Source organism: Thalassophryne amazonica, chromosome 16 (genome assembly GCF_902500255.1).
Source record: "Thalassophryne amazonica chromosome 16, fThaAma1.1, whole genome shotgun sequence".
Taxonomy (NCBI): domain Eukaryota; kingdom Metazoa; phylum Chordata; class Actinopteri; order Batrachoidiformes; family Batrachoididae; genus Thalassophryne; species Thalassophryne amazonica.
In genome coordinates, this window is record NC_047118.1 from 50,759,582 (window position 1) to 50,777,812 (window position 18,231).

The window sequence follows — 18,231 nt, forward strand, 5'->3', positions numbered from 1 at the left end:
TATTATCAGGTTGTCCTAAAAGTTCCCTAAAAAGCCTTCAGTTAATTCAAAATGCTGCAGCTAGAGTACTGACGGGGACTAGAAGGAGAGAGCATATCTCACCCATATTGGCCTCTCTTCATTGGCTTCCTGTTAATTCTAGAATAGAATTTAAAATTCTTCTTCTTACTTATAAGGTTTTGAATAATCAGGTCCCATCTTATCTTAGGGACCTCGTAGTACCATATTACCCCAATAGAGCGCTTCGCTCTCAGACTGCAGGCTTACTTGTAGTTCCTAGGGTTTGTAAGAGTAGAATGGGAGGCAGAGCCTTCAGCTTTCAGGCTCCTCTCCTGTGGAACCAGCTCCCAATTCAGATCAGGGAGACAGACACCCTCTCTACTTTTAAGATTAGGCTTAAAACTTTCCTTTTTGCTAAAGCTTATAGTTAGGGCTGGATCAGGTGACCCTGAACCATCCCTTAGTTATGCTGCTATAGACGTAGACTGCTGGGGGGTTCCCATGATGCACTGTTTCTTTCTCTTTTTGCTCTGTATGCACCACTCTGCATTTAATCATTAGTGATTGATCTCTGCTCCCGTCCACAGCATGTCTTTTTCTTGGTTCTCTCCCTCAGCCCCAACCAGTCCCAGCAGAAGACTGCCCCTCCCTGAGCCTGGTTCTGCTGGAGGTTTCTTCCTGTTAAAAGGGAGTTTTTACTTCCCACTGTAGCCAAGTGCTTGCTCACAGGGGGTCGTTTTGACCGTTGGGGTTTTACATAATTATTGTATGGCCTTGCCTTACAATATAAAGCGCCTTGGGGCAACTGTTTGTTGTGATTTGGCGCTATATAAAAAAATTGATTGATTGATGTACTTCAGGATGTGCTTGAAGAAACCTTGCACCACACTTCAGGAGCCATGAAAGTGACTGACCTAGAGCAGCAGTATGTATAACATACAGTAATAGCACAGTATGAGTTTAATACCTGTGCATATCTGAAATGTTTTGAGTTGGATGGTACACCTAAACCACAGCTTGATTGGCAATTAATACATTTATTAATGAATGTACATAATGATAATAATGCATAAAATAACTGGCGAAAGGTATTAAACCTTGCTTGTAGTACCATCGTTGAACTTGCAGTCACTTATTGGTCATTCAGAGATGATAATTTCAGTTCTGCTGGCTTACAGAAATGGACTTCAATGACTGAAACTGGTCAGTCACTGAAGTCCATTTATGAAAGCCAGCAGAACTGAAATGATCATTCTCACTAATCCTTTATATTTACAGAATTATATCTTATTAATGGGTGGTCTCTGAAGACTCTTTTGTTCTGCCTTGTCAAGCTTTTTATCCATCCTAAGATAACTGCCCCTCCTCAGTTTCCGGGCTGTTTGATACCCTCCCTTGGCTTGTGCCTAAGCATTTGATCCCTACTAAGTCCTCAGTTGACATCCTCTAAAAGGCCCACTGTTCCTCCTATCTCTCCATCCATCCCTTTAATTCACCCTGTCTTGTCTTGTTAGGGTCTTCCCTTTGATTTGGGAATGATGGAGAATGAAGGCTGTGGCAAACTTTCTGGTGCTACTCATATATCTAAAATACACACACAGAAGTCTCACATGTTGAGCCAGGAATGTGCTCAGGTAAATGCATGCACACCTCGATTTAAGGGTGATATTATAGCTCTGCAGAAGATATAACCTGACTGAGACCATCTCTGGGACTGTTACGGTTTCAAATGTTGACACATTATCCGTTAAAGTGTTGATTTAATAACAGAGAAAGCCAGCGGCTGCCGTTAATTCTCAGATTGTTACAAGTCATTATCCAAGGCTCAGTGAGGACTGCAGGGGACTCATGTCTCACTATAAACCAGGATGACTTCAGAGACACAGCGCAGCACTTTTATTACATTGAGCTTAGAAGCTTAAAAAGTCAAACTAATGGGTGATGTGACATTACATCAGACCACAGCAGAGATTTTTTTTTAACTGCAGTTTCCAAATCGGCTCCTCATACTATATACCCCAAGTCTTCTGTTGTAGAAACAATAACATGAAATTAGCACGGTCTCTTGAAACAATCAACATTATGACCTCACTAGAAAGAAATGACACAGGGCAAAAATCTGTGCACCAAATTTGAAACACTTACTGTATATTGAGTCAGCATTGTGGAGGAGGTGAAGTGCGGTTAATGAAAAATAGTTCTGCAACAACCCAAGCCTTGAAATATGTCTTGCAGATGTCACTGAATTTGCTAGTATGTGAACAGCTACAGATAACTGCGTCTGCATGGTGACAATTACGAAGCAACAAATCAGAAGTACTGGAGGATGATGAGAACTGCTGTGTACTTTTGTTTGTAGTTTCTTAAGCCCTGATCCCACCAAATAATGAACAGTGAATAATTGTTATATGGCTGGGGGGGCCTGGCTGCCGGTTTGTTTGTCTTTTTGTTTTCCTCCCAGGTGGCGTGCATTTGGGACTGAGTGGCTGTGTTGCTGAGGCTGTCAGGACCTCACCCTGATCACCTGCGACTCGTCAGGACTCACAGCTGAGGTGCATCTGGATGGATTGGAGCATGTTGGCATTTAAGACTGGAGTGCACAGTGTGTATTTGCCAGAGACTCGACCTTGTGACCAGACGGGTGAGATCGTCGTCTCTGGAGCCATCTCATCAGCAGCGGATGCTGGGAAACGTCCAGGTTTGATGCACAGTCTGTGAAAGAGGAGGGGGTGAGGTCTCACGCTCGTCAGCACACTTCCTGAGGTACGTTAGATTTTGTGACTAACAGTTATACAGTCAGTAAATGTGGTGTCCCTCACACCTTATTGTATTGAGCTGTTTGTTAGTCATGTATCAGCTTCCACTGAGGTGGAGTTTTGTGAACTGGATGTTCCATGCCCGCAGGTTGGAAGCTGATCAGCAATCAAGCCAGGAAGTGTTTGCTGTTTGTACACCTTTAAGTGTTCTGTGTGTAGAGTGTGGACTCACATAATGGTTCCTTCTTTCACAGACTCGGTTGTTGCGGCCACCTGGGGGGTGTCGGCGGGGTCCTTGGGTCCGAAACAGCTTCTGGCTCCGGACCGTTAGCGCTGCTGGGAGCGCACCACGCCAGACCGCACCTTTTTGTATTATCACTGTTATGTATTAAATTCAGTTAGCCTTTGTACCGTGCTCTGCTTATTTCATACTGGGTCCTTCAAACGCTGGTCGGTTCTCCGAGCTGCGTCCGACACATAACAATAATGAGCCACGCAGCATGTTTTTTTGGTACGAGAGGAGGTATTCAACAGTCGTGGGAGAATAGTGGCTCTTTTGGCTCTTAGAGGCAGAATATTCGGCTGACGAGGCTCATCTATGAGCGTGCCACTAATTTCAAGAAGTTCAAAATTAAGCAACAACAGCATGGGGCAGTTTGTGCATGAGTTACTATTGGGACAAATGAGGATTTTAAAGGCATGTCTGTGGTGAGGACGAGGCTGTTAAAAGCCCATTATCCAAGCACCTGGCAGCTGCAAGGACTAGACAGGCTATTTTGGACAGGCTCAGCCCTCTTGCGCACTACAATTCAACCTGCTTTGTGCGCTGGTTGCTGTAGATAAAACAATTATTTTGTAGCGCATGAATCATTTTCTGTCAGAGCTTGGCAGCTGAAAACACCTCTCATCGCTTCTGGAATCACAGAGGACTGTTTCATCTGGAACCTTTTTTTCCCTCTCTCTCGTGCACTGAGGTGGAGAACATATTTGGAACAGCTTAAAAGGTAATTCTTTGTAATGTTTTTATTGCAATAGTTTGGTAAAACAGTTGCATGTTCATTCCTTCTATACAGTTGTATGTAAAAGTTTGGGCACCCCTGATAATTTTCATGATTTTCCTTTATAAATCATTGGTTGTCTGGATCAGAAATTTCAGTTAAATATATCATATAGCAGACGAACACACTGATATTTGAGAAGTGAAATGAAGTTTCTACTATTTACAGAAAGTGTGCAATAATTATTTAAACAAAATTGGGCAGGTGCACAAATTTATTCAATACCAATAAAAATCTCAGGCCTGCAGCCAGGATCAGTTTAGTTGTGCTGTTCAATGTGTGCTGTATTTGTAATTTTCTTTTGCACATTTTCACCTTTTCTTTGCCTTCAACCAAAATTGATATCACAACCGATATGTTTGCTTGATAAGATCACTATCCACAAGAGCCGTAATCATTTTCAGATTTTTGTCTTCTCTCATCCTAACTAACCTCATTTAAAGCTAGAGCTCCAAACAGACCCAGTAATACCTGAGCTTCTTGCTGTGAGGCAACAGTGTCAACCACTGAAGCACCGTGCCGTCCTGTGTACAACCCCTGGCAAAAATTATGGAATCACCGGCTTCGGAGGATGTTCATTCAATTGTTTAATTTTGTAGAAAAAAAAGCAGATCACAGACATGACACAAAACTAAAGTCATTTCAAATGGCAACTTTCTGGCTTTAAGAAACACTATAAGAAATCAGGAAAAAAAAATTGTGGCAGTCAGTAATGGTTACTTTTTTAGACCAAGCAGAGGGAAAAAAATATGGAATCACTGAATTCTGAGGAAAAAATTATGGAATCATGAAAAACAAAAGAACGCTCCAACACATCACTAGTATTTTGTTGCACCACCTCTGGCATTTATAACAGCTTGCAGTCTCTGAGGCATGGACTTAATGAGTGACAAACAGTACTCTTCATCAATCTGGCTCCAACTTTCTCTGATTGCTGTTGCCAGATCAGCTTTGCAGGTTGGAGCCTTGTCATGGACCATTTTCTTCAACTTCCAAAGATTTTCAATTGAATTAAGATCCAGACTATTTGCAGGCCATGACATTGACCCTATGTGTCTTTTTGCAAGGAATGTTTTCACAGTTTTACTCTATGGCAAGATGCATTATCATCTTCAAAAATGATTTCATCATCCCCAAACATCCTTTCAATTGATGGGATAAGAAAAGTGTCCAAAATATCAACGTAAACTTGTGCATTTATTGATGATGTAATGACAGCCATCTCCCCAGTGCCTTTACCTGACATGCAGCCCCATATCATCAATGACTGTGGAAATTTACATGTTCTCTTCAGGCAGTCATCTTTATAAATCTCACTGGAACGGCACCAAACAAAAGTTCCAGCATCATCACCTTGCCCAATGCAGATTCGAGATTCATCAGTGAATATGACTTTCATCCAGTCATCCACAGTCCACGATTGCTTTTCCTTAGCCCATTGTAACCTTTTTTCTGTTTAGGTGTTAATAATGGCTTTCGTTTAGCTTTTCTGTATGTAAATCCCATTTCCTTTAGGCGGTTTCTTACAGTTCGGTCACAGACGTTAACTCCAGTTTCCTCCCATTCGTTCCTCATTTGTTTTGTTGTGCATCTTCGATTTTTGAGACATACTGCTTTAAGTTTTCTGTCTTGACGCTTTGATGTCTTCCTTGGTCTACCAGTATGTTTGCCTTTAACAACCTTCCCATGTTGTTTGTATTTGGTCCAGAGTTTAGACACAACTGACTGTAAACAACCAACATCTTTTGCAACATTGCGTGATGATTTACCCTCTTTTAAGAGTTTGATAATCCTCTCCTTTGTTTCAATTGCCAGCTCTCGTGTTGGAGCCATGATTCATGTTAGTCCACTTGGTGCAACAGCTCTCCAAGGTGTGATCACTCCTTTTTAGATGCAGACTAACGAGCAGATCTGATTTGATGCAGGTGTTAGTTTTGGGGATGAAAATTTACAGGGTGATTCCATAATTTATTCCTCAGAACTGAGTGAGTCCATATTTTTTTCCCTCTGCTTGGTCTAAAAAAGTAACCGTTACTGACTGCCACAATTATTTTTCCTGATTTCTTATAGTGTTTCTTAAAGCCAGAAAGTTGCCATTTGAAATGACTTTAGTTTTGTGTCATGTCTGTGATCTGCTTTTTTCTACAAAATTAAACAACTGAATGAACATCCTCCGAGTCCGGTGATTCCATAATTATTGCCAGGGGTTGTATATACACACACACAGTCATCTCATCTCATCTTCAACCGCTTATCCAGGATCGGGTTGCAGGGGCAACAGTTCCAGCAGGGGACCCCAGACTTCCCTTTCCTGGGCCACACTGACCACCTCTGACTGGGGGATCTTGAGGCGTTCCCAGGCCTGTGTGGAGATATAATCTCTCCACCTAGTCCTGGGTCTTCCCTGGGGTCTCCTCCCAGATGGATGTGCCTGGAACACCCCCCTAGGGAGGCGCCCAGGGGCCATCCTTACCAGATGCCCGAACCACCTCAGCTGGCTCCTTTCAATGTGAAGGAGCAGCAGCTTCTAGTCCAAGCTCCTCACGGATGACCGAGCTTCCCACCATATCTCTAAAAGAGACACCAGCCACCATCCTAAGGAAGCCCATTTTGGCCGCTTGTGCTCGCGATCTAGTTCTTTCAATCATGATCCAACCCTCATGACCATAGGTGAGAGTAGGAATGAAGACTGACCAGTAGATCGAGACCTTCGCCTTTTGGCTCAGCTCCCTGTACGGCAGAGCGAATGTAATACCGCCTCTGCTGCGCCGATTCTCCAGCCAATCTCACGCTCCATTGTCTCCTCACTTGTGAACAAGCCCCCGAGGTACTTGAACTCCTTCACTTCACTCATACACAGTCTATTGTTATATCACACTTTTGATCATACATGTAGTGATATTTAAAATAAAACCTCCCCGTGAATTCCCTCTTCCCCCCAATACTTTCTCTATTAGAAAATATTTTTACAGGTTAATCTTGGTGAAACCACCACAAACAGCATATGATGCCCTCCACCAGGTGGGTCTGTTTACACCCCTGTGGAAACAAGGGAATACCAAGTATAAAGCCTCATTTTGACATAAGACAAAGGGGGTGTGTCCCAAAGTACCAAACTCATGTATTCACAATTCGAGTTCAAACACGTATTTCCAGTGTTGAACGTACTGAGAAATAAGCAACTAAAGTTAGGAAGATCGTAAAATATGTATTCTTTATGCTTGCTATGTTTTGTGGCCAAAATCTCACTCAATGTAGAGAAAATGGCATAATTATGTGTGGCTCAAGCTATTTGTTTTGTCAAAAAGTGACCCTGCTAAAGTTCAGTCTGAGTAAGCAAGGTACTATTATTATTATTATGCAAATTTTCTTGGGCACAGATGCTGAATAAATAGCGAGTGCAAAAAATCTGATGTCATATTTATTACCTAAAAGTGTACTTCCTGTCATCAGTGGTTGGTCGGTTTATTTATATGTAAAAACCCACAAACAAGTTACTGTAACGTGTAGGGATGTCCCGATCAGGTTTTTTTGGCCCTGATCCGATTCCGAGTCATCTGATTTTGAGTATCTGCCGATACTGAGTCCCGATCTGATACTTTAAAAAACTGAATGAACAATTAACAAATGCTAAATATATAATAATTTCATTTTAATCACCTTATTTTATTATTTATCACTTAAACAGTGCACTTCTCCTTGAAGTAGCTTGAACAATCAAGTAATATTCTACCAGACTTAAAAAATTTACAAATTTCCATGTTATTTTATTTGTCTAAAAATAAATGTCCAAGGTTCCATATATTAAACAAGAAATTATCTAATCTGAAATAACAGGTGGTTTTAATTTATAGATGAAAGGTTTTTAAAGGACCATTTATTGATTTAGCTATTTTAATTACAAGTGTTCTAAACTTTTTTAAACAGTAATCAGAAATATTTTGAGGTAACAAACAACAACAACAAAAAACATTTCCAAGGATTTTTCTTCAGACACGTGGTTTCTGCACTGATCTGTGGTTCAAATCCCCGCCTGACTGGAAAATCACTAAAGGCCCTTGGGCAAGGTCTTTAATCCCCTATTGCTCCCAGTGTGTAGTGAGCGTCCATTTACCATTTGTACAGATCAGTGGTTTCTGCCACTAGTCTTCCGTGTTTTGGCCCGACGCGTCGTTCCTATTGGACAGCGCGAAGCTATGTCACAGCTCAGAGCGTCGAAAGTTCAAAAGTCAACTTGAAAAGTAAAAGTAAAAAAAAAAACAACTTACATTTGCATCCTGACAGTCCTCAGTGTACCCCTCTAATGCTTTATCAGTGTTCAACAAGTTCAGAGCAGCGCAGTGAACGTGAATGAATATGGAAGCTCTTTAAGATGCGCTCCTAAATGTGATGAGTGCGCACACCATCTCCCGCTCCGTTTTGCAGACAAACGATCACAAGACAATTTGTTTTTTTCTTTTTGTTAATCAGATGACAGATCGTTGTCCTGAGGACTTGGTCAGCACCGGGTCCTGCTGTACAGACCCAAAAGGATGACTGAGCAAGAGTTTCGGTGCGAAAGTGTCCATCATCCTCTTGTCATTCCATCGAGGTGTCAGGCTGAGCGCGTAAACACACAAACAGCAGTTCTGCGAAAGAAACTTTGCGCGTGTAACTCCCCCCACCTCTGTCCGGTTGAACTTATGTTTTTTCTTTTGTTCAATAAAAAAAAAAAAAAAAGATTGGGTTGAACTCTGACCACGTCAGCCTGCCGACAAGCGGCAATGCGCACTCCGATCAGAAGCGTCACGTCAAAAGCCGAGCTAAAGCGACGCTTCTGACGCCTCTAAAAAGCAACGCGTCTGACGCGTGAAAGGCCCATTAATCTGCAATAATGAGCCTGAAATAGCGCTGATCAAAATACTGAGGATAAAATCTATATCGGATTCCTGATCGGGATGCAACGTCCGATTTCGATCAAGTCTGAAACCACGTGATCGGGCCGATTTCCGATCACGTGATCGGCTCGGGACATCCCTAGTAACGTGTGTGTTGGTTTTTTACAAATAAATCTGTATTTGTAAATATGTCATATTTTTTCATTTGTAAAAACAAAACAAAAAAAAAATGCAAATTCTGTTTGTTAAGTATGCTTCAGTATATATAGCGAATGTGTGGCAATTGGTATTCACATTGCCACAAACACTGCCATCTACTGGATGGGAGCTCATTTTCCCATAATGCCTTTTGGCATGTGTGTCTGTAAATGCTCAATCCTTCAAAATTAGTGCATTACTTTGAAACTAAAACATATAGCTGATACTTTCACTTTATAAAAATGACAGAGGCAACGTTAATTTTAATAGCCTGTCTGGAATTAAGTTGTTTAAAATTTTAACCATAAGTCAAAACTGCCTTGCTGTGCATGTCTCCTGTGATGCATCTGCAAGACTGTATGGCTATGAAGATACATGATCTTTTTTCTTCTCTTCCTTTCTCTCTGGTAGCCACGTCTCCTCTACTGGCAGAGGATTGAGCTCTACCTCTCACAGTTGTCTGTCTGCTACAAAACTGTAATAGGCAGGAACTAAAATGTATGATTTCAGGCTTTACAAATGTTTTTAACTGTTAACCTTTATTCACTATGCTGGCAAAAAGATATTAGTGGTCTAAAATTTATCGGAACTAAATTTAGCGGAAGTTAATTGGTCCGCTGATGGTTTTCAAAGTCAGCTGAAAAGGTAATCAGTTAACAAAAAAGTTAGCTTCATTAAAAAGCGGTTAGCAGATTAGCGGAACTGTGACCACCACTGGCTTATAGTGAATATAAGGATGCATGTGTTTATGCATCTGTGTACAGTATCTGTGACTAACTGGCAGCATTTGATGATTTTATTGTGAATCTGAGTACTTTATTATTTTATAATACCCATACTCATTAAAGGCAACGCCTTATCTTAAAAAAAATTAAGTGGCACCAACAAATATAAATTATAGTTGTTGTTTTTTTTGTTTGTTTGTTTTTTTTTTTTTCAATTTTCTTTTTTCAAACAGATTGCCTAGCTTTTTTGGAAGAAATTTTTAATTTCCTTTTCGGACTATGTGTTCAGGCCAATGTGAGTAAACGGTGTCTGCATAAGCAGCAGCGACTGCCAACCTTCAGCTACTTTATGTGATGTCAGCAGATTTACAGCCCTCTAATGAAAGACTTCACACTTTAATAATCTTTGCAATGAGTAATTTAGTGATTTAGTTGCTGCCTTGTGGCTATTTGGCAGCTGGCATATGATGGAAGGATGCACAGTGGTGGAAGGCAAAGGAAACACTGATGAGACGGGGTCTGGAGCAAACTGAAAGGGTGTTGCTGGATGTTGGTCCAGATGCCTGTGATTCTCAAGTTGCATACAGTAAAAGGTTGAAGTCAGTCAACTTAGATCAGACTGTCTCCAACACAGCATGTTTGAGACAATAAAGACACAAAGCAGGTAATTTGGCACCATAAGTGCAAGTAGGTGCAACAGTGCAGCTTAGTTTTTACACATTCTCTCGGGGTAACACTCTACTAGCAATATTTAGACACTTCTATCTCTCCAAGTTGATTTGTCAGAATACCGGGTCAGGTTTTAGTACCTGGCTCGCTCTGTCCTTCCCGCTGTAAGCCGATAAGGTCATTTCCTGTTTAACTTTCATTCAGCTCCTGTTTTATCTTTCCACTTAACTCTATCACTCTCTGTCAAACATGCTAAGACAAAACACATTGTAACTGTGGCTGCCTTCAGTGCCTTTGACCGAATGGCACAACGTTCACATTATCTTTAGAGTGGAACCAAACTTTGAAGTTAACAAAACATGGGGGCAATTCAATATAGCCTGTCTATTGTTAAAGGAAAACACTGTCTCAATCGGAGTGAAGAAGAATGCATCTTCCCATGGCGGCGCAAGACCACCTTGTAACCTACGTATGCTTGGATGGCGCATGTCTGCTTCTCTTTCATCTTGGCTTTATTTGAACTACATTTTACTTTAATGCAATTTATACTCAAATAACAGACTCAATAAAGAAAAGAGAAAATTTACTTGTGTGTGTGTGTGTGTATAAGTTTGAGTTTCTCTATGTCTGCCACTTACATCCACTTCACCTTGGTCAATCACATAGAAATTGTCGCCTTCATCGCCTGGAGCAGAAGAAAAAGAAAACTTATTTGAAAGAGAAGAAAATACCAAATAAATTTGTCAGTCCACTCACAGAAAAATATACATTTAACATGATGTTAGGTTCATCACTTGGTTAATGCTCAAAGACGATTTAAAAAAGAAATTCAACTGAAATCACAAAGCCATTACGTAGTAGAATTAATATCAGACATTTTTTTAAATTAATGTCTTATTATTTTTATTACTTAATTATTGCCCTGTGCAAGGGCGAAGAAGGGTATTGTAATCGGCCCTCTGTGTGTGAACGAGATTTGTTTAAAAAAAAAAAAAAAAGGATTTTCTGAAGGAATTTTCACCAGACTTGGTGGGAATATTACTTGGGCAGATATCTCGAAATGATTAACTTTTGGAGAAGATTGTACAAAAGGTCAGCCAACAAAAACATTGTGCATAAAATGTTTTCTGCAATTTCTCCACAACCAATAGGGCTACAGAGATTATATAAAATTTATAATGATCAGAAAAATATTTGTGATTGATTTGTATAATTTCCTTCGTGATTAATTTCCTTTGGGATCCCAAATTTTTTGGGGGACTAATAAAGTTCTTTCTTATTCTTATATAAATGTTGTCATGAGGAAGTCACAAGGAAGTCATAAAAGGAAGTCATGTTTGTTCAGAGCACGTAGGGTTTGTATCAGCTCTCTAATGCCTTTCGTTATTTTTTATATTTTTTATTTTATTTTTGTTTGTTTGTCTGTGAGAAAAAAATTCCTGGATCCACATCCTTAATCAGATCTGCTCCAAAAGTTCATTTGTTTTCACTACACTGTACGTACTACTCTTTCACTAAATTTTAAGAAAAGTGGTTTAGCAGTTTTGCGTAATCGTGCTGCCGTTCATCTCTAATGTTATAGAGATAGGTATGAAGTATTGGCAGAGGTATGTTAGTTTTTAAATATCTTAGTTTTGTTCTTTCAGTGAAAATGACAAATTCTTGAGTACTCGACATAAAAGACAAACAGATCCATACCCCATAATAGAGCTTAAGAACTGTGCACAGACTTCATTATGTGGGCAGTGGTATGAAGGATAAACCAACAAACCCTTTTAACACGGCCTTGACAAACTGAGGTCCTCCAGCAGACGTGATGTCAAAGCTGCAACAAACTTTTTCAAAATACATATTCCCACCTTAAAGCACAGTGGCCCAAGCGGTCAGCATGCATGTCTCCCCAATGACCACCTGTGCCCCATTCTCTATGCATATGTGGATTTGTGTCAGGAAGGGATCAGGTGTAACTCGTGCCAAATCTACGTGATCTACATTAGGATCCGTACCAGAGCCGCAGTGGTGATCGCAAGCAGCTAAAACAATCCAAGGACTTCAACCCTAAACGTTAAAATATATGTCATTTAACTTGTAATTTTCTTTTGTGATTAGATAAAAGTTAAATAAGATTTTTAAAATCTGATTTCCTGATTGGATCCACACTGCTGCACTTTGGGAAAAGTTGTGCTTTAAACAACTTGAATAAAACCATGGGATTTGGTTGGTGTCTGTCTGCAAAAAGGGCACTGTCTGACCTAGGCTTTACTGGGGACCGATAAGTCAAGATAAGAATAGGGAGGGGTGGAGGAGCTGAAGACTTCCTTTAATTACGCTATCCATTACATAGGGCTCAGGGGTAATTTTAAATTTGACTGGAAGCCAGATACAAGAGCACTGTGAATCTCTCCTTCCAGCTATAATTTCATCATACTTCCATTTAGAAGTAATAAAAGCATAATGATGTACGAGTACACGACATGTTTTTATATTTATACCATTTGTTGGTCCCAACTGAGCTCCTGTGCAGTTATGTGTCTGTGCTTGAGCGTATATTCACCTGAGGAGCTGAAAGGCTCAGAGCAGCCGTGTGTAAAGTTCACAAGAGTTCACACGGCTAATTAATACTGAGTGGAGAGTGCTCGTTAATCATACAGCCCTATTTGTCACACAAAACACTCCTTGTCTGTCTGATGGAGACTCAGACTCAGACACATGCACACACAATCTCTTGCAACTAGGCCCTCTATCTCCTCCTCTCTCTCTTTCATCTCATCTAACGCTCTTTCAAGCCTCCCTCACTCTGTCGCTTTTGTCCTAGTCTTCCTCTTTTTTATCACTTTGGCTCTCTGGATTTTGTGTTGCACTCTTCCAATCTGTCTGTGCCTGAGAGTGCAGGCAAATATTTGACCAGAATGCGCGCACATAAATACACATGCATGCAGGATGGTGAACTCAACCCCCTTCGCTTGGTCTCATTTCAAAACAAACTAATTGTGCATTCTGCAAAGTTTCTATCATTGTGCTCAAGTCCAAAATACTGGATACATGCTTGTCTTCAAAGGCATTTTTTCCCCAGTGCTGGTTATTATACTTCACTAATTCATGGCGTGATTTACATGTAATAATATTTAGCACGCACCATGTTAATGAGACTGTGACATCACAATCTGATTGCGACTGGCTGATTTTTCTTATGTGAACTGCAACTATACAGTTTAGGACCAATCAACGGTTTCCTGGTAATGTCATACTGAAATAGTTGCAAATGTGCACTGATACTGAAAAAGAATGAGGATGCAACACTTAATTAAATTTTCTTTGTCCCAGACATATTGTTCAACTGTCTGTCACTTCAGATATAACACCAGGCTGTGTGATCTGTCTTAGGCTATTCCTGGAAGCAATGAACTTTGAAGCATTAATTGCTCTATCAGTCACGTTTCTTGTGCTCCTCTACAATGAATGCACACAGAATCCCATTTTGACTCTCTTTCAGTTAAGTAAATTACCTCAGCTCCTCATTTTATTGTACATTGTGCTAGCTCAAAGCTGAGCTAATACTCACAAAAATCCTATTGTTTCTTCTACATATATTTACCGCAACAGATCCACCTCCAGAAATGTACAAACATCGGTCATGTATTTGCATCCTGCTTCTGTCAATGATCTGCTTGTTTGCTTCAATGCTATGTGCACAGAGCTGTTTCCTCACCAGGAAACCCTCACTTGAGTCCATCTAAAATTGCAATGTGCAAGGTTCCAGCACACTGAACTCAAGGTAATAACAGATGCGCCATGGACCTTACTTTGCACTCATGTTACTTAAGCAAATGGAAAGATGAAGTTGGACACGTCCTAAATGAACTTTAGACCATGTACGATAGAGAGCCCAAAGTGTCTAAGTGTGGCCAAGGCCTGCTTTAGAATGTAACTACTGCCTGAATAATTCCTCCTGAATGTGTATACTACGGAGTGTGTTTCCACAGGAAAGAACATAGTGTTTCATGACTGTGTACATTTGTCTACATTCTGTGTTAGTTTTCTTGAATGAATTCATGAATGTTAGTTTTCCTACCTTGCTGGATAACCGTTTCTCCTGCAATGTGGGTGACGGGGAACATGGCATCAAATATATCACTGTAGAAGAGGTAGATGAGGGGGTCAGAAAAAGGGGAGGAGAAAAAACAAATAAAGAATATGGTTATGAGCTTGAATACCAAATTTAAAAGCACACGATTCCTACTTTGATTCAGATTTTTTTTAAACTCCCTCTCACAAATAAAAACATACAGTATGCAAAGTAGAGTGTTTTAAGATGGACAACAACAAGCAGCAAAATCCAGGCATAAGTACCAGCACAACTGGGCTTCAGAACCTACATAGGGATTGTGTAATAGTGAAAACACAGGATCGCCTCATTGCTCCACAGCTTTGTTCTATTTTCCATTGCCTACAAACCACACCTGATGGTGTTTTATATACGTGGTTGCTACTGATTGTAGATAGTAGAGAAGCTTGAATCTTCGACTGGACTGGGTTGCTTGACGTGAGGACGTTTCGCTTCAAATCACAGAAGCTTCCTCAGCTAAAATTCTTGCTCTGGTAGTCTGACTTAGTCGAAGTCTGACTGTCTGTCTGACGGTAGTCTGACTGGTAGTCGAAGATTCAAGCTTCTCTACTATGGAAACCACCTGGACAACTGAGAGCCTACACAGAAACACTGATTGTAGATGTTCACCTAGGCTGTACAAAGGTGCACTTGAACCATGAAAGAGTGCTCAGTCTTGCAAAGTGCAGCCAGTATTTCCTGTATCATCTAATGTACATATTAATACAGGGTCCCTAGTACAAATTAAAGGTTCCTGATAGTTTCTCATTCTTGCAATTACACCCTGATTGATAAAGATTTTTGGGGGACTGACACGATACAGATTTTACAGCATAAGCAATTTACGATACAGATGTGTATCAAAATAAAAATTATTTTTAACAATTTGTTATCAAACCCTTATTAGAAAGAAATCAAACTGAGGCTTGATATCTTACAGTTTAAACATGAAATTTATTATGAATAAATGTAAATATAACATTGTTCAGCATTTGCATAAAATAGACTTTTTGTTTATTATGGCCCTGCCTAGTTGCTTGTATAGCAACCACATATCTCTTGTCGCTGTAAAGCACTCACTGACTGAAAATCAATGGTAGCTGGTTGCTTTACCTCTGTATCTTGGAGCTAATGTGACCAAGGGGTGATGGGTTCCCAGCCATGCTTGACAGCATTGCACTTGACAGCATTGTTTAATTCACTTAATAACTTTAATCACTTAATAACACCATTTCTGCCAAAGTGTGTTTCTGCATTTTTTATTTGGTAAAATAAAAAAAAATTAAAACTTTTCATACCAGCAAAAATAACATGATACAGATATGTTGGCCAACCAATATATCAGTCGGGCTTGACTTGTAAACTTTCCAGTTATATAAAACTGCTAAATATACAACCCTAATTCCAATGAATTTGGGAGATTGTGTGAAATGTAAATAAAAACACAATAAAATGATTTGCAAATCATCTTCAACCTATATTCAATTGAATACACCACAAAGACAAGATATTTAATGTTCAAACTGATAAACGTTATTTTTTTGTGCAAATATTTGCTCATTTTGAAATGGATGGCTGCAACATGTTTCAAAAAAGTTGGGACAGACCCCAGACTTCCCTTTCCAAGGGGCACACTGACCACCTCTGACTGGGGGATCCCAAGGCGTTTCAAAGTCTGTGTGGAGATATAATCTCTCCACCTAGTCCTGGGTCTTCCCAGGGGTTTCCTCCCAGATGGATGTGCCTGGAACACCTCCCACGGGAGGTGCCCAGGGGGCATCGTTACCAGATGCACGAACCACCTCAACTGGCTCCTTTCAACATGAAGGAGCAGCTGCTCTACTCCGATCTCCACACGGATGACTGAGCTTCTCACCATATCTCAAAGGGAGACACCAGTCACCCTCCTGAGGAAGCCCATTTAAGCCACTTGTATCTGCGATCTAGCTATTTCGGTCATGACCCAACCCTCATGACCACAGGTGAGAGCAGGAATGAAAATTGACCAGTAGCTTGAGCGCTTCACCTTTTAGCTCAGCTCCCTTTTTGTCACAACAGTACGGTAGAGTGAATGCAACACCGTCCCCGCTGCGCCAATTCTCTGGACAATGTCATGCTCCATTATCCCCTCACTCATGAACAAGACCCTGAGGTACTTGAACTTCTTCACTTGGGGCAAGAACTCATTCCCTACCCGCTGTAGGCAATCCATCGGTTTTCTGCTGAGAATCATGGCCTCAGAATTAGAGGTGCTGATAATCATCCCAGCCACTTCACACATCTGTGAACCAATCCAGTCAGTGTTGGAGGTCACATCATCTGCAAAAAGCAGTGATGAGACCCTGAGCCCACCAAACTGGAAACCCTCCTACCCCGACTACACCTCGATATCCTGTCCATGAATATCACAAACAGGCTTGGTGACAAGGCGCAGCCTTGGCGGAGGCCAACACCCACCAGAAACGAGTCTGACTTACTGCTGAGCACACGAACACAGCTCTCACTTTATGAGTACAGAGATTGGATGGCCCTGAGAAGGGACCCCCTCACTCCATACTGCCACAGCACCTCCCACAGTATCTCCATGGGTACCCAATCATATGCCTTCTCCAAGTTCATAAAACACATGTAGACTGGATAGACTGGATGGGCATACTCCCAAAACGTGCATTGTTCCTCTTTAATCAGAGGTTTGACTATTGGCCAAACCCTCCTTTCTAGCACCCTCAAGTTGACATTACCAGGGAGGCTGAGTCGTGTGATGCCCCTGTAATTGGCACACACTCTTTGGTCCCCTTTTTTTTTTAAATATGGGACCACCACTCCAGTTTGCCACTCCTTAGGCACTGTCCCAGACCTCAACGCAATGCTGAAGAGACGTCTCATCTAAGACACTCCCTCCACACCCACAGCCTTTAGCATTTCTGGACGGATCTCATCAAACCCTAGGGCCTTGCCACTGCGGAGCTGTTTGACTACCTCAGTGACTTCCACCAGGGAAACTGATGAAAATCCTCCATCAGTTTCCAGCTCTGCCCTACTAAAGAGGACACTCCGGTCTCATGCAGGAGTTCCTCAAAATGTTCCTTCCTGTGCTGGATTACATCCTCAGTTGAAGTCAACAAAGTCCCATCCTTACTGTAGACAGCTTGGATGGTTCCCCATTTCCCCTCCTGAGGTGCCGCACGGTCCAACCGAAGCACCTTGGTGCCAACCGAAAGTCCTTCTCCATGGTTGCTCCAAACTCCATCCACACCCGCTGCTTTGCCTCCCCCACAGCAGAATCTGCCACCCTTTGGGCCTGTCAGTAACTTGCAACTGCCTCTGGAGTCCTGCCTGATAACATATCCCGGAAGGACCCCTTCTTCAGTCGGACAGCTTTCCTGACCACTGGTGTCCACCGCACTGTTCGAGGGTTGCCACCCCATGAGGCACCAAAGACCTTCAGGCCACAGCTCCCCGCTGCAGCTTCAGCAATGGAAGGTTTGAACATTGCCCATTCTGGTCCAATGTACAGTGGTATGTAAAAGTTTGGGCACCCCTGATGATTTCCATGATTTTCCTTTATAAATCATTGGTTGTTTGGATCAGCAAATTCAGTTAAATATATCACATAGCAGACGAATAGACTGATATTTGAGAAGTGAAACAAAGTTTACAGAAGGTGTGCAATAATTATTTAAACAAAATTGGTTCTCAGCAGAAATGATAATGGCATCGATAAATAAAATCTTATCAATACCCATCCCTGAAGTTGAATTAATATTATTTATGTTAAATGCGTTAGTTATGCCAAAGACATTTAAGAACACAGAGATGTTTAAATGTTTTTAAAAAAAATGT

The 18,231-nt window shown here is 41.1% G+C and overlaps 1 protein-coding gene across 3 annotated transcripts in view; it reads right to left on the reverse strand.

The window, feature by feature from the left end:
- The window catches only part of prkar1b (protein kinase, cAMP-dependent, regulatory, type I, beta), a 205,812-nt gene that overhangs the window by 58,108 nt on the left and 129,473 nt on the right, over positions 1–18,231 (reverse strand). For all 3 annotated transcript variants that reach the window (XM_034191217.1, XM_034191218.1, XM_034191219.1), the window contains 2 exons: positions 14,356–14,417; positions 10,922–10,968 (listed from right to left, as the gene is read on the reverse strand). In XM_034191217.1, coding sequence (XP_034047108.1) covers positions 10,922–10,968; positions 14,356–14,417 — 109 coding nt within the window. The remainder of the gene's footprint in view (positions 1–10,921; positions 10,969–14,355; positions 14,418–18,231) is intronic.